Source organism: Cladophialophora immunda (assembly GCF_000835495.1).
Source record: "Cladophialophora immunda strain CBS 83496 unplaced genomic scaffold supercont1.5, whole genome shotgun sequence".
Classification (NCBI taxonomy): Eukaryota; Fungi; Ascomycota; class Eurotiomycetes; order Chaetothyriales; family Herpotrichiellaceae; genus Cladophialophora; species Cladophialophora immunda.
This window is the reverse complement of record NW_015622545.1, coordinates 1,309,271-1,324,178: the sequence shown is the minus strand read 5'-3', so window position 1 is coordinate 1,324,178 and position 14,908 is coordinate 1,309,271. Positions and strand designations below refer to the sequence as shown.

The 14,908-nt window shown below is 53.9% G+C and overlaps 5 protein-coding genes across 5 annotated transcripts; 3 read left to right on the top strand and 2 right to left on the bottom strand.

Moving 5' to 3' along the window:
* Positions 1-3,773: 3,773 nt before the first annotated feature.
* On the top strand, positions 3,774-4,082 carry PV07_08732 (uncharacterized protein; the record flags this gene model as incomplete). The annotated part of the gene is made up of 1 exon (XM_016395925.1): positions 3,774-4,082. One exon carries the CDS (start codon positions 3,774-3,776, stop codon positions 4,080-4,082), a length of 309 nt encoding a protein of 102 aa, XP_016245781.1.
* Positions 4,083-4,752: 670 nt separating this feature from the next.
* PV07_08731 (uncharacterized protein) lies at positions 4,753-5,058 on the top strand (the record flags this gene model as incomplete). Its single annotated transcript, XM_016395924.1, has 1 exon — positions 4,753-5,058. One exon carries the CDS (start codon positions 4,753-4,755, stop codon positions 5,056-5,058), a length of 306 nt encoding a protein of 101 aa, XP_016245780.1.
* Positions 5,059-9,481: 4,423 nt separating this feature from the next.
* On the bottom strand, positions 9,482-9,664 carry PV07_08730 (uncharacterized protein; the record flags this gene model as incomplete). The annotated part of the gene is made up of 1 exon (XM_016395923.1): positions 9,482-9,664. The coding sequence occupies one exon, from the start codon at positions 9,662-9,664 to the stop codon at positions 9,482-9,484; it is 183 nt and encodes a 60-aa protein (XP_016245779.1).
* Positions 9,665-9,889: 225 nt separating this feature from the next.
* On the bottom strand, positions 9,890-10,510 carry PV07_08729 (uncharacterized protein; the record flags this gene model as incomplete). The annotated part of the gene is made up of 1 exon (XM_016395922.1): positions 9,890-10,510. The coding sequence occupies one exon, from the start codon at positions 10,508-10,510 to the stop codon at positions 9,890-9,892; it is 621 nt and encodes a 206-aa protein (XP_016245778.1).
* A 2,524-nt stretch (positions 10,511-13,034) lies between these two features.
* On the top strand, positions 13,035-14,706 carry PV07_08728 (uncharacterized protein; the record flags this gene model as incomplete). The annotated part of the gene is made up of 2 exons (XM_016395921.1): positions 13,035-13,470; positions 13,529-14,706. 2 exons carry the CDS (start codon positions 13,035-13,037, stop codon positions 14,704-14,706), a joined length of 1,614 nt encoding a protein of 537 aa, XP_016245777.1.
* Between the last annotated feature and the right edge of the window lie 202 nt (positions 14,707-14,908).

Below are 14,908 nucleotides of genomic sequence, written 5' to 3'. Positions count from 1 at the left end.
GTTTCATGGTAGTTGTCCATGGTTTTGAGGCGATGTGGTTAATTCAGAAGAGGTTGAGACGTCATTGGGTTGAATGGGGCCCGGTCGCCTGGTGGTGGTCCGGGCGGAAGAGGATACGATATATAGCCTTCGCCGCGTAGGCGTTAGAGCTCTCTAAACTCATACCGCAATCTCTTGTCGGCGACAGTGATGGGGGGTCGCGACCGCGCTCTCGTCTGCGCCATTCGCGATAGTGTCGAGCTGCAGGAACTGGGCCACACTTGCGCTCTCAACGCCGGGCTGCCACAGTCAAACGAGGACCAACGCAGTAGCCACCGACAATGATCCCGATGCCGTGCGGGATGTACGCCAGCCCAATCTGCAGCACTATGGGTTGGCCGTCTCCGCAGCAGCCAGTCTGGTCAGCTCAGTTCCAGTGTAGGCGAACGCCGCGGTGACGAAGACACTGCAGAAGCCGTGAAAGCCGTTGAGGAACACCGACCAACGGTAATCACATCCGTGGGAGACATTTCGCAACGGGGGGAAACCGAAGAGGAATTCGTGCAGAGGCTGGTGGACGAGTTGGACGCGCATTTAGTCGAGATCGAACCGGAGAAGGTCGTCGCAGCACCGGCAGAATGCCATCGCGGTCAGCGTCGACACAATCACTGTCGAAGAAATAATCGTCGTCCCACGAGGAACCGAATTTCGAACTCAGAGCGGCTCTGCCACGGGCTGCCTGTCTCCCTCTCGCTGTTGACGCAAAGGCTCAGCGGCATTGATGGCCGCTTGGATTTCTTTATCGCAAAGAATATAGCCCACACACCTTTCCTACACCGTAGACAAAGGCAGAAAGGGGACTCCTGCAAGACCGTTGACAGAAGGAGTATTACACCCGTCTGGCAGTCCTACCTTTGGGAAAGATGTGACTTGTTGGAGTGAAGACACTCTGAAACCTGCTATAAGCGACCCGAATAGGCCGTATGAGATTCCGAAACAGATGCCGGCGGATCCGTAGATAGCATTCAGAACATACGCCGGGGCGAATTTGGGTATGGTATATCACTTTTAGACCAAGGAAAAGCGTCAAGGATACATCTTCGCTTCCCTACGCCTCTTTTTGCAATCCAGAACCAGGTCATCTCACTGCAGTCACAGCGTTCGTCGCCCACGAAGAATGGCACCACTGAGCAGAGATTAGTCGATTTCGCTCAGTCTTTAATAGTGCGAAATCCTCCCGAGGAGAATGGTAATTTCCATTAAGAGCCTACCACTGCTAGCAGTCCACTCAGCGTCATTAGTGACATTGACACTGAGCGGCGGGTACATGTGGCTTTATCGAGGACCCGGAAACAGGGCGATATGCATTTTTAGAAGGAATATACAACGGACATTGCCATTCTCTTTGAGGAGTGCAAGGAGAAAAGAAAGGGACCCCGACATTAGCTTCTTCGTGGCGACCCTCGCTGAGATGGGGGAGAATTGGCTTGTTGCCAAACGGTACAGCAAAATCCTGAGCCGAGTTCTAGAGGAGTATCGTCAGTCGCAGCGAACCAGCGGACGTCAATGTTTCCATTCATCAGCAAGCAGTTGCTGAGAGACCACCACAGCCCAAGCCGATGCCGTACATTCGCAATCGACCATTGTTCAACCTCGGAAAAGTTCTGCTTGAGCTTGCTCGTTCTCCGTCTCCTTCTCACTCTCGATCTGACGACGGACTGCTGGAATATGTCTTGGGCAATGCAGTCTCATTCGCGTAGACGGAGCTAATTCTCGCTTTGGCGAAGAATGAAATTTCCACGTAGATGTGCGCCTTGCGCTCCACGCCTTCACAGTGGGATGAACACCTCTTAAGAAGGTCGTCGAGGCTCTGAGGCCAGCCTCCGATGACCCCGAGTTCTGGATTGAGCTGTGTCATTAATGTCCTAGCGTTATGTCATGCTGATGTTGCCCATTTGATCGATTGTGATGTTGCAGCCCAGATATTTTGCTCCATCTCGTTGATTGAGCTGTTGAGGGAGCAGCTGCACCGCGACGAAGAGTACCGAGAGCAAGTTGGCTATCGTCGATGATGAAACAATCTTACCGTGATTCTTTGTGGCGCAGGGCGTCATTCCCAAGGAGGCTGTCCAGCAGCATGTTTCCTAGGAGTTTATATGGAAATGATTAGGAAAGGGGAAAGACGAGTGAGCTTTTTTTTGGGGGTTTCCTGGCTGGGTTTGGTGATCTGGGTGGTTGAGGACGCAGGTTTCAGCAACCTGGAGGGTGGGGCCTCCTGGGCCTTTGGGCCTTTTTGAATTTGCGTCAGTTCTGCACTTTCGGGGTCTGCAGGGACTCCGGCGGCCCATGAGTTGCCTATTGCAGACCTTTTCCAGTCTGACCGTGTCATGTGTGTCAGGAACCTGGTCTGCAGGGCACAATATGGTGATCATTTGACAACCAATGGCAGCGCGCGGCCCCCGGTATACCGACATGCAGATCGTTAGGGAGCCAATTGTGTCACGCCCCGTTCAGTTTTGCTAGCCTGCCCAGGCTAGCCTTGGTTACCTCTCTTCCCATTCTCTCTGTAGCCGGGCGTCGGCCACATCCCTGGGCCATAAACCCAATGGCATTGACCATCAGGCCGCTCCACTGCGGCTCTTTTTACGGTATGTACCTATTCTCCCATACCAAGTCAAGTCCCATCTTGGAATTTTCCTGCTCAACGCCACTGCCGCTGCCACGTGATGGCCGCTTCACCGGAATCTTCCCGCTGGACGATCGTTCTGCGACAAGGTATATCAAAATCGGGGTAGCTACAAGAGTATGGGTTACTTCAGGACCAGAGGCGGATTGGGGATACGTTATAAGGGCAGAGACAACCGAGGAGCGGCAGGGGGACCAACCGAGACGAGGGTGTTCCGCGGACTTGAAGTGGTCCGAAAACAGGAAAATAGCCAGGGACCAACGCAGCTGTGCTGTACCATCGGAATCACCTGACGAGGAGAGACAACGTGTGGCAAAAGCCGCTTGCGGGCTAGCCAGTGCGTGGGTCGTAGGATGGGAGCTGCCACCGCGACCTCGTCCCGGCCAATCTCCTTGCCAATGGCCTCAAAGCTCACCTTTTGCGCCTTCGCCTCGAACAAGGTTACAGAGGATTTGGGGAGGTTGGGATGTTGAGATACCTGGTCCTGTTAGTTGCCACGTCGAGCTTGTCCTTGAGGCGGAGCAACTCACATCCAAGTGGACTCGAAGTCCGAGGTGGGATAGTCCAGGATCGCGGTCGCGGCATGTGGATGTTGTGATGAGGGCTTATTTGGCATTGCTGCCGTGCTTTGATGTGGAGCGGGAGGTGGCGTCGGCTGCGCAGCATAGCGATACCAACGCAAACATTACTGATCTGATTCGATATGGCAAGAATTCCATGCAGCATCGACATTGGCATCACAGGGACTGCCTTGGCCCTGAGCTCCACCATGACGAATATGAGAATGAGTATCACGCTCAAGATTATGGCGACAACTGTTATCCAAGTCGTCGAGTCTCGTATTGGTCGCCTTCACATTGCCGGTGGCCTTCACATTGCTAAACTGTGTGGTTGCAGACGCATTCTGTCGGTAAGGCATAGCGAGAGAGGTGCCACGTCCCCTATCCCTTCTCTTTCACATACAGCTTCCCGGAGCAAATTGGACTCCGGACTTATGGGCTCCCGGGGCTGCAAAACGATGACACAAAGTGCGCGCGTAAAGGCGGATTTCCGCCTGTCCGGAGTCTATAACTAACTACATTGCGTGCCATTCAATCCATACGCTGCAATGGATATCGACACGCCGCATCGCTTGAATCTCCTGGCTGAACAAGCAGGGGACGCGGATGTGACGGATGACGCCGAGGAAATGGACACCGACGGTGACGGGGATTTCTTGGACATTGCAGAACGAATGGATATGGACGAACCGTCTCCACCGCCACCACATCCCATAATGGATTCCTTCAGTCTCCAACCAGCTATGTTAGACGCCTCCCTCGTTGGTGGCACAGATATGAGCGTCTCCTCTGATACTCTGTCCCTTCATATGGCCTCCATGCAACCTACACCCTTTAATTCTATGGATTCCGTGTAGTCAAGCTTCTGTGACCATTCTGACAGATGACGTCTCTCGAATACCAACCTGACCAGCTGGCGGAACCGGATGACCACTGGGGGACCGTTTTCCTGATCGGTTGCCTCCTTTGATGAGGTTGGAATTAGGTGGCGCGGGAAGGCATGGGCTGCGAGGACCCACCTCGAGATTGCTCTCCATCTTTCGTTGCTGGGATCTAGCGGAGCAAACCAGACAAAGACGTGAATACAATGATGATCAAACAAATTTTTTTAGTCGGGACGCAGCATAAAGCCCAGGCACTGCCATGCAGTAGTGGCAGTAGTGGTAGTGGTGGTCGCTTACAGTCCCATCGCTCCAGCGGCACTGTAACGCCAGCACCAACACAGTCAATGTCGGCTTCCGCTCAACCAGAAGAGAAAGATCCCCACACCCTCGATCGCGAATTAAGGAACTGTGAACGTATGTTCAAGGAACAACAGGGGCGAGAGAAAGCAGCCAAACAAGCTTCGTCCTGTACGTGCAGGAATGGGTGGGTAATGTGAGCAGGCTCTGCTGCCGCTCCGGACTCCATATCTTGACTGTCCCATCCCAGGATGATGAGGCAAAAGTTGCCTTCGACGTGAGGTTCCAGCTGCATGAGAAGGCTTCCTGCGAGTGTTTTTGGCAATTGGGATTGTCGCCGCACGAGATGTCCAATGCGATAATTAGCGCGATAGAAGGTGGGACGGGAGAAAGCCCCCAGCCTGCCGAATCTCAGCCTGAAAATCTTGTCCAGAGTGGCACCGATCGCCATCTCCCAGAGATTGATCCACGGATTGGGTCATCCCGAAGCGCTCAAGGATATATTGCTTCGGGTTTCGGCGTTGTGGCAGGTGTCTTTGCAGTCTTTTCCTTCGGCGAAGTTCCCTGCATGAGGCAAGATATTCTGTCCAAGCTTCCCGTCGTCGGCAACTACTGGATCAGGGAGGTGCCGCCGGAGGACAACCCTGCGTGAGCTGGTCTGCCTCGTCCAACAAAACCACCTTGAAGTTGGGGCATGGGTACTTCTTGCGGTATTTATCCGAGAAAGGGTGTGTCAGGTGTTGCGATGCGAACTGTTTGACTCGTTCTCTGATCACGGAGAGGCCTCGTTCGTCCGAGGCGTTGAGTTCGATGACTCAGTGGGCCGGTCTTTGCCAAAGATTTTCACCACTGCAGCTCCATCCGCATCTTCTCCATGGCCTTCATCGGGAGCCTGGATTCGAATGAGGCGTCTAAAATCAGTTGGTAAGTGCTCCCTCTGGGCAAGGGGTTCATCTGACCCGGTGATGCAGCGGACAACGATCTGCCCGCCACGTTGATTCTGCTGGTGTCTGTCGCCGGCGTCGCTTCAACCGATATGTACTTGTATCCGCCAACTCTCCGTTCGGCGACCAATGCCTCAGCCACCTCCATCCCCTATACAGCCACAGCAAGTCGGTAAACTCCCTCCTCACCAGGAAGCGATGGTGGAAGCATGCAAAGCTGGTCGACTGTCCGATTTACAGAAATTGTTCGACGAGCACGACGTCAAGAGTGGCGACGACCCCGTACCCAGCAGCAAAAAGTCGTTCAAAACAAGTGCCAGAAATCCTGCAGGAATGAATTGAAGACCGACCGGGATCCGCCAGCCCGCGTTGCTCTTAAAGTCCTTGGTGCCCAAGTTGACCAGTGAGGCTACCAATTGACCTAGGATGATCATCAACTGGATCGTTGCGTTCCTTTTGTCCCAAGTTAGCTTAGATGCTGATCAAACGCCACCCGGACCCTCCATCACGGTCCCAGAGTTCAAACTCACCCCTCCCCCTGCTGCTGCTACTGCGGCGACGACGTCCCAGCAGGATGGATCCAATCGTTCGACCCCTAAGACACGGCACGAGAACCCGTCGCTGGACTTCTGGGCCTTTTCGTGCATGGCGACGCCAAATAGACGGAATTTCCGAACAAACATTTCCCGTAACGATAGACCCGGGGGTCCACTGGCCGTCGTGGCTCCATTTACAACATACACATATGAACTGCCTACAACTCAAGGGGAACAGCTGGCGTGCTGATGGTGACTGACGTTGAAATGGACAGCGAGAATTCGAAGCTGGATATTGGCATTATTCAGCAGGTGACTGATCACGGTCAAGGATGGCTTTAACTAACTTGTTTAAACGCGGGTGGACAATGTCAAATCACTTTTGAAGAACTTGATGGACTTGGTGTCGGCCATTGCAGGATGTGATTCTTGTAGATCTGCTGCATCAACCTCGAAGCCGAAGCGCTCAGCCTGCAGGAAGAGATCCTGCCTCCTTGGCACGTCCCAGCCTGCATGGCGGTGCCGTCGCCTGATATGTGATATCCCAACGGTGCCGTACAATGGACCATGGTGACCGGTCCAAGGGGGTAACAGCGAAGAGAGTTTTCCAGTTGTCGCGGGGTGGCTGCATTGACGAGGCAGGCCTGACTCTCTCGATCTCGAAAACAGAAATAGCAACGACGCAGAGTCTGACATGTATAAATAGATAGGGGAGCCCTAGGTACGACTATTCTGGGGGCTGCCGCCCGACCAAACATGAGCCCTCCCTTTTCTACCGTCAAGACCGTGCCTTCATCTACCACGCTGGTGCTCTTGAGGCACGAGGATGTTGTACGACATATATATCCCCACCCTAAGCATGAAGTTTACGAGCTACGGAATTGATCACTTCACCAGAGCGGGTGACCGATACGAGGAAGAGCAGAGAAGGAAGGAAAAGAAGGGCGAGGAACGCAAGCAAAAAAAACAACGCAGGAGAGAAGAGGGACGCGAGAAGGAAGACCGACGCGAAAACGCGAAAGAAGCGCAGCCTGGGCATCAAGGTATGGGGGAAGGTTCGAAATCCAAGCACTTCACATGCCAGCAGACTCACGCTCAGGTCAAGATGCGCTAGTGCTCGAAGCCAGAACTGAAGACGATGGATCCGTGGCTTGCCCAAGCTCTGGCGAAAAAGCCAGTGGTGTTGTTGCCTCCTCCGAACATGCAGCCAACTCAGTGCCAAGCCTTCCGCCGCGTCTGTCAAACGCCATCGTCCCCAACGACGCACCATCTCATTCGGATTCGGAGCAGCCCACCCTTCTGGCATGCACAGTCCCGAATCCTGTGTCGAGACTGCCTCCTTCAGGGTTCAACCAGTCACAGATAAAGCCTAAAACGCGTCACTTAATATACCTAATCGGGTTAGACTAAGAAATAAGGGCACTATAAATCTTTCCTAAATAGGTCTAGCTGCACCCAGTATCACGCGATGTATTCAAACTTTTTGCACACTTTCGTCGGGCTGGGTTGCCAGATGCGGCGCACATGCTGGATTACCACGAGCCGCCAGCAGCCATCTGTATTGGTCAGTTCTAGACACTTATATCCTGGCGTGTCCAAAACGCCGACCCTCTCGGGAAGTAAGCGATTTAGCGTATGTAGGCGGCAGCAGTGACGCTGAGAACGAGCCTTCTGAATCACCTGCCCCTTGCATGGCGTCTCTAGCCAGCCTATCGCTCAGCCAGAAACGTCGCCGGGAACAAGAGGACATGGAGGAGAAAGACATGAACGAGGACTTTGACTACTCAATCGATAGCTCAAGATCGTCGGTGGCCAAGCGGCACATGCGGGAAGCTCGATCCCGGGCTCAGAATGGTCAGGTGGGGGAGGTGGGAGCTGCCAGGACAAGTTCAAGCGCTGTTTCTCCAGGATCTCGCAAGCGCAAACCGCCCCGGGTGTCGAGATACCGCCGGTGTGCTAGCATATGATACTAGCTCTGGGCCAATGCAGGCTCGTTATCCGCCCATTGAGCAGTGGAAGGCCGCTGGCCGCGTTATTTCCAGACTTCGTCGAGCTTTCCTCGCCACTAGTTGCGCCTCTTGCGCTCGTCTCGGGGATTAAGACAGGAGCAATGACAGGCAGTTCCAGTAACGCATGAGTTCGCGACATTTTACTCGCCAATCGGACATGCCGTACTACACCCAGGTGCCCTCCTTCCCATCCTAAAACTGGGGATAGTCGACACTGGGGGAGCCTCTGTCCTACAACAACAAATGGTGGTTGGGCCAATGGAGATCCTCCCTGTACAACACAAAGCTGCCAAGCTGGAGAATGGTCACTTCCAGACGCCTCATCTACCCATGATTGGTGCAGCAGCTTGTTGTGGACAAAAAATGGCTGCTTCTTATCAATTGGAAAAGTCCGATGGTCCTTCAGAATCCAGTAGGTGGATGTTCTTCCATGGCCGAGACCAATCTGGTTCCGTGTTGATAATCCTTCCAGGTTTCAAATCCAGACAATGATGCTATTTTTTCCCTTCTTTCTTCGCCTGCTCAGCCAATATGAAGCCGATATTTGTTTATACGGGACGGTCTCTTGACACACACCACACACCATGAACTACAAGCCACGGCAGGGGGCCGCCACGCCCTTCGCACAATGCCATAGGTCTTTGACTGCTGGAAGTCGGGGGCGAATTGACAAAGGGGAGCGTGCTTGATGGTTGGAGAGCTGTAGGTTTATCATGACATCCTGTGTTCTCACGTATAAAAACTCCAAAAAGCTCTCGCTATGTTCATTGCTCTGTTCTCTTGCGACTTCCCGTGGCAATCAGTCACTCCTTGTTCCGTTTCCGTTTTCTTCATGAAAATAACCAGCGCTCGCTTCGGACCACAGATACTCAATCGCAACAACTACATATACAATATTGTCCCTGCCGTCACACCAGGCCATGGCTTCCCGATCCAACCAGACAAGCTTTCGACTTTCTCATGCTCCTTACCCAGCAGGTGATGGAACAACAGTGCGAGTACCTACCTTTAACAGTGTTCAGTCATTTAACCTCTCGTGCCCGATACTCCAGGGAACTGGTGTAGGGCAAATTCGGCATTATGACCGTCTCTGCACTTGTTGTGCCCACCCTAACGACAATGAGGTGATTGATCCAGATCATCCCCCCGAAACTCCGACATCCAGGTTTTTCGATGGTGCGTAGTTACGCATCCCTCCTATCCATTTTACCAACCTGACAGTTATGAAGACCAATTACTCGATTTCGACGGCAACTGCGGCGACAGCGATGGCGTCGTTGTAGGTGACAATGACGGAGAGGTCTACGATGGTCCCCTGTTCGGGATCTCGCAGCAATCTTAACCAGCTCCTCCACCAGACAAGCCGTCAAAGCAGTCTGGCTCCCGAGTCCCCAAAGACAAAACCCAAGCAGGCGGACCTCAGAAGAAAGGGGGAGGGAGGGGAGGTACCCCATTGTCTTTTTTGTTTTTTTAATTTCTTTGATTTCCTATTGGTGGTCTTGTTGTCTTCGACTCTTTCCGACGGTCCGGGCAAGGTAAATCGTGATGAACATCTGCATTGTGAAGCTGTTGTCTGCTTCCTAGTCCTATTCGTCGTTGGCAAAGTCGTAAACTTCCTGCACCGGGGCCGGATGCGTCGCCTTGTCGTCATAATCTGGTGTGCAGGGTACGGAAGGCAGCTCGTCGTCGTCGCTGGGTGCCTTGGGCGTCGCCGGCGCGTCATCCTCCCCAACCTCCGGGGCCCAAGCTCCAGTTGTGCTGATCGACATGTTGTCGTCTCTGTCGTCTAGCTGAGTAGCATTTGCTCCGGTCAGAAACTGGGCAACATGTGGCTCAGGGATCGTCCTATTATCGGAGCCATCTTCACTGGGCTCCACATCGCCGGGCTCCACATGACCATCACCGAACACCGCACCATCGTGCTCGAGACAGTCGCGCTCGGGATGGTCGTGTCAATTCCTCCGGTTCTCTTGTAACTGTGCATCTGTAAAGAGTTATTCTTTCGAGGACAACGCTGGAAGTATGGAGACGATTCGATCCCGCGGCTGGGATGGGTCTGCCATGAACATCTGACACCGACGCGCGGGCCACCGCTTTAGGGGCTTCTCCATGAGCATGTTGTTGAGGAGGGGACGCCACTTCGGATCATAGCACAACTTGATGAACTTACTGACTAGGTTCATCCAACCCCGAACCTCCGACGATGACTGCGGATATATGTCGACGTAGGGATTGTCGCGAATGGGGTCGTGGCCCGTAAAGAGCACCACGGATAGAACACCGAGGGACCAGACGTCGACTCGTTCGCCATAAGGCTTACGATCCAGGATCTCGGGCGCGCAGTAAAATGGCGACCCAGCCTGTCCCGCCACGAGTTGCCTGGTCACCTTCACCGCGCCATGGTCCGTGAACTTGCAGAGCCATCGGGCCGACTTGCCATCGCCCTCGACGACACCCATCATCACATTGTCAGGCTTAATGTCCCGATGCATTATGCAGTTTTCGTGATAATGCTGTGAGCCGCTCAGGGGTTGCTTGGTAATGTCGACCCTGTCCAAAGGGAGGTACAAGTCCTCTTCTTTCGCCCAGAGACAGTCTTGTAGACACTTGGGCATGTATTCCTCGATCAGCCACGGTCTGGCATCAGGTCCGGCATCATTTCTATCTGGGAAGGCGTAATCAATTATCTGATTGATATGAGGCTGAGGGAGACCGAAACACGTTAGCAGATACCTATCATATAATCTGCCTTTCCGGTCGAGGGTGGCCGAATAAGGAAACGGGCAAAGAATAAGGGTAGAAAGGAACAGAGGGACGTGCTCACATGCTGCATGTTCTGCATGATACGCCATTCATTTTCCAGCATTTCTCTGAAGTGCTGGTTTGTGTTCTCAGCGCCGTCTTCCTTGTGATGGATCTCCTTTGCGACTAACTCCGTCTCTGGAGGGGGTTTTGGGATTGATTGGAGCTTGGGCAGGCAGTCGAGTTGCTGTCGTTATGTATCTGGACTGGGACCAACTCCGCCATGCTGAGAACCCGAACGACTGACAACTTTGACAACTTTGACACGAAACACATGTCGGTAACCACCGCTCGCAATACGCCCCCACTCCTCGTATACCGTGGAGTTCAGGCCTTTCCGGGTCTCACGAGCGTATGAGGGTGTCGGGCCCAGAGTGTGGAATTGCCGGTTGAATTGATTGCTGCTTTGGTCGCTTTTTTGGTTACTTTTGTTTCTCGATTCTTGCCGGTTTTCGCAAGCCCCCAGAACGGTTGTCCGCAGGATGGTGTGGTTTGTCGGCGGATATTTTGGTCCTTGCATGCCTGTCCGAGGCTCGTGAAGAGTTCTGCTCGCCCAAGGTCGACAGGGCCGTCGTCTCCTTGCCTGAGGTAGATCTCAAGGGGCCAGCTCGCCCCAGTCCCCCCCCTCTCTTCACCATTTCCTCCATCGCCGTTGCTTTTCTTGCCGTTCCTTCTCTTGCCGAAGGAAGTTCCTGTTACTCCAATGCTTTTGTGATCTTGCTTCTTCTTGTCGGACTGTTCTGGGGCTGGCAGCGCGTCTTTGCACTCCTCCCGTCTGGAATCTTTCCCTCTGAACGTTTTCTCTCTGGACTCTACCAGTCCCCGATCCCTTTTTGGGCGAAGCGTTGCGGTTGATAGAACGAGGTGCCAGTGGCTAAGTGTGTGTCGGTGATGCGGCCTGCAAATCTTCCGTGCTCTGGTTCGACTCCTGCATCTCGTTTGTGAATTTCTTCAATAATTCAAACTCAATGTCCCAGTACTCCTTCTCGGGCACTCCGAATCCAATATTCTCGACTTCTCGGCGCGGAACACCCAGGCCTGACAGTACCAGGTTCAAATTCTTTGTCGTTTTGCATTGCTGTCGCGACCCCGCGTGCAAGGCGTGTTTGGCAGCCAGGCCGAGCTTGAAGTCTCTTCATATTTCCAGTACTCTTGCTTTTCAATCTGCTCCCGATTCTCTTCCATAATGGCATGGCTCTCCCCCGCCCACCCTTGCTCTATGAGCAATTCGCACTCGGATCTTGAGGAGGTCTTAGGCACTTCATGTTCAGGTTCGGGCGTCTGGTCGAGCAATCGCCACGCAGCTGCAAAAACGGTCGAACTTGCGTCCATTCGGACCTAACGGGTCACGGGCCGGTCGAGGGCAAATCGACAGGAAGACTGAAAGGTTAGTTGGAGTGTTTGTCGCGGACGGTTTCGTAGTCGTAGTGGAGGATAGCTTTCGTTGCTTCCAATGTTCGGAGATGTTAATTCGAGAGATTCTAGGTTAGTGTTGATGGCGAAAATGGGAGAAAAATGAAAATTCAGACAAGAAGCGTCGCGTGCAGCTGCCTGTCTGCGCAACAGGCTCCCGTCTGCCAGTGGTAATTAAATTGGCGCCCCGCACGCCTCGGCGAACGGTACAAAAAGTGTCTGTCCCCAGTGCACGGTGTCCCTCCCATTTCGGGCGTGTGCATTAGCTAAGAACCTATCTCATCAGCATCTTCTGCTGTCTGAAAAGCAGGCCCGCGGATCTGAGCCACCCCGTCAGCACCTCCTCGACCTCCTCCCCTTCGACAAACCTCCCTCCCCCTAACCGAATTGATCGGCTTCCCACGCTACTGCAGCCAGCTCAATGTATGCACCCACGACGAAGCCCAATGGACCGAGCAAGACGCGATAGAAGTCTGGGAGGAATTGAAGGCGCTAGTCCAGAAGCGGTATGAGCCATGAATGCTCTCTATTCTCGGGCGCACACGGAATTTCCGGATGGATGGCAGGGGGACCATGCGCCTGACTTTGAACACCGACTCCCTTCTAGCCAAGCCCGACCTGAGTGACCTCAGGACCGACCTGGCTCAGCTGCACAAATATACAAAGGGAGCCCCTCTTCATGCTGGTAATGCCGCGGCGGGGGCGGGACCCAGCTATGGTGCGAAAATTTGAGGAATTGGCAGCTCTTGGAGCTCGACATCCCCCGCGAGGCGCGCGCCACGCTTGCTGCCATCCTCTTCAACCTTGACTTCGCGCCCGGCACGCCGCTTGGGATGGATGTCCTGGAATGGATGTGAATGGATGTTCAACGACTTGACGTGGGACAGAAAAAGGCAACGCTGATATGTCGACGCTAGCCGAGACATGACACTACACAAGAAGTTGGACTGGGAACAAATGATCGAACGCCTGAAGTCGCCGCACCTCGGGCTCGAGAACAACATGGTTCAAGGGACCTTCAATGCCTTCGAGATCCTCTTCCATGCACAAGCGCTGCTCGATCCCCAGGATCGAATAGCCATCCTCCAAAGGCTACTCCCCTTTGTCGACACGGCTCATCCCAACAAGCATAAGGGAGCCCAGGTAGCCAATCTGATCTCGGCCATGGTCCCGACGGCCCCAGCCCCAGAGTCTTGCCCCAACTGCCAGCCGGCCACCATCCGGCCCATGCTTTTCAAGCTATTCGTCATGCAAAACCATGGCTATCAAGCCACCGCGAACTATGTTCAGCTCTTCTCCAGATTTGCCGCGTCCCATCTGGAATGCGAACACGTCTCCTTTGGACCGCACGGCATTTTTTGTGCGGCCCAGTCGGACGCAATTTTCGGGGCCATTTCCCGGCTGATGCATCCTCTTAGATGACAAGGAAGGCGGCCAGTCGTTCCATGACCCTTCTATCCTTGAATTCCTTCCGTCCGACTTTCGTGAAAAGCGAGCAACTCTTGCCGGCAGAATCACCGAGTGGATCGTATACTCGCTCTCTCCCATGTGCGAGACGCTACAACCCTCGATGCTCTCAGGCCTAGAGAGTCTTATAGGTTCGGTGTGTCTTTTGTACCACCCAGAAGCCGACCCCCCAGACATTCTGTTTGTCTCCCGGCTCCTTTATCGGGTGGCCTACTCCTTCAGCCTACGATACTACAGAGAGCAGACTGGCGAGCTGAGAACGCCGCCCGCTCGGCGGCTCAGCCCGGAATTGAAAGAGAAATTTGTTCTACTGCTCCGATGCGCGCTCTTTTTGGGCGTTTTCTCGCTGCGGATGGCACAAGAGGATCGCTACAGCTTCCCAATCAGTTCTCTCTCCCACGATAGCCTGCAACTGTTGGCCGACCTCGAGCCCGATCTGATCGTCCCTAAGGCGCTTAAAAGTTTCTATGTCAGCCAGAACAGCAAAGTCGACGGAGACGCCGCCTATATGAGCCTATACTTGTTGCAACAGCTTAGTAACATTATGGTCCGAGAAAAGGGGCTCCGGTGTCACGCACCGTCCTTGATGGAGCTCACCTGCGCCGGCATCCATCCAAACAACACCAAGTTCACAGCAGTTGTCGCCAGGCTCGTTAAGACTACCATATGCAGCTTTCCGTGGTTGCCCCTAGCCGAGAAGGGCAATTCGGACATTACGGTCGACGCCGAGCACTCGATGCAATGGGGGAATGGCGAGATGGAACGTCTATACAAGGCGGGCTCCGAGGTGAAGGTGCCGTACAGTGAAGAACTTTCCGACCACGACGAGTCTACCTTGCTCCGGTCCGCTACAACTCGCGTTCCAGGCTTTGCCAGACAGTTCCTACAGAAGGCACTGGGCTTCCTGGTGCAGGCTTACAGAAGCGTAGACACTAGACAGAACGCTAACTTCGGCCTCGCAAGACGACTCGGAACTCGATGCTGGCACGTCCGACTTGACGAACGCAGCCTGCGAATGCCTTCGCCTGCTGAGCCGCGATCAGCTCAAACAAGCCATGCTAGAAATTGCCAAAAAGTTCTTGTCGACGCCTTTGCCCTAAGCGTCGAGCTATGCGGCGAGAATTCTTGAGGCTGCGGTGCTGCAACATCCAGATGGGTGCCTGGCCATCTTCGTACCAGAACTCATTGCCAAAATCAAAGATGAGCTTGGCGACGAGTGGAACGACGCCAGCCGGCGCCACACATCCCTGTCGTCTTTAGAGTACAATCTTCATTGATATGTCAAGCTCTTCAGCCGCTGCCTCCGGCTGGGCGGCGAGTCGACTCTCCAG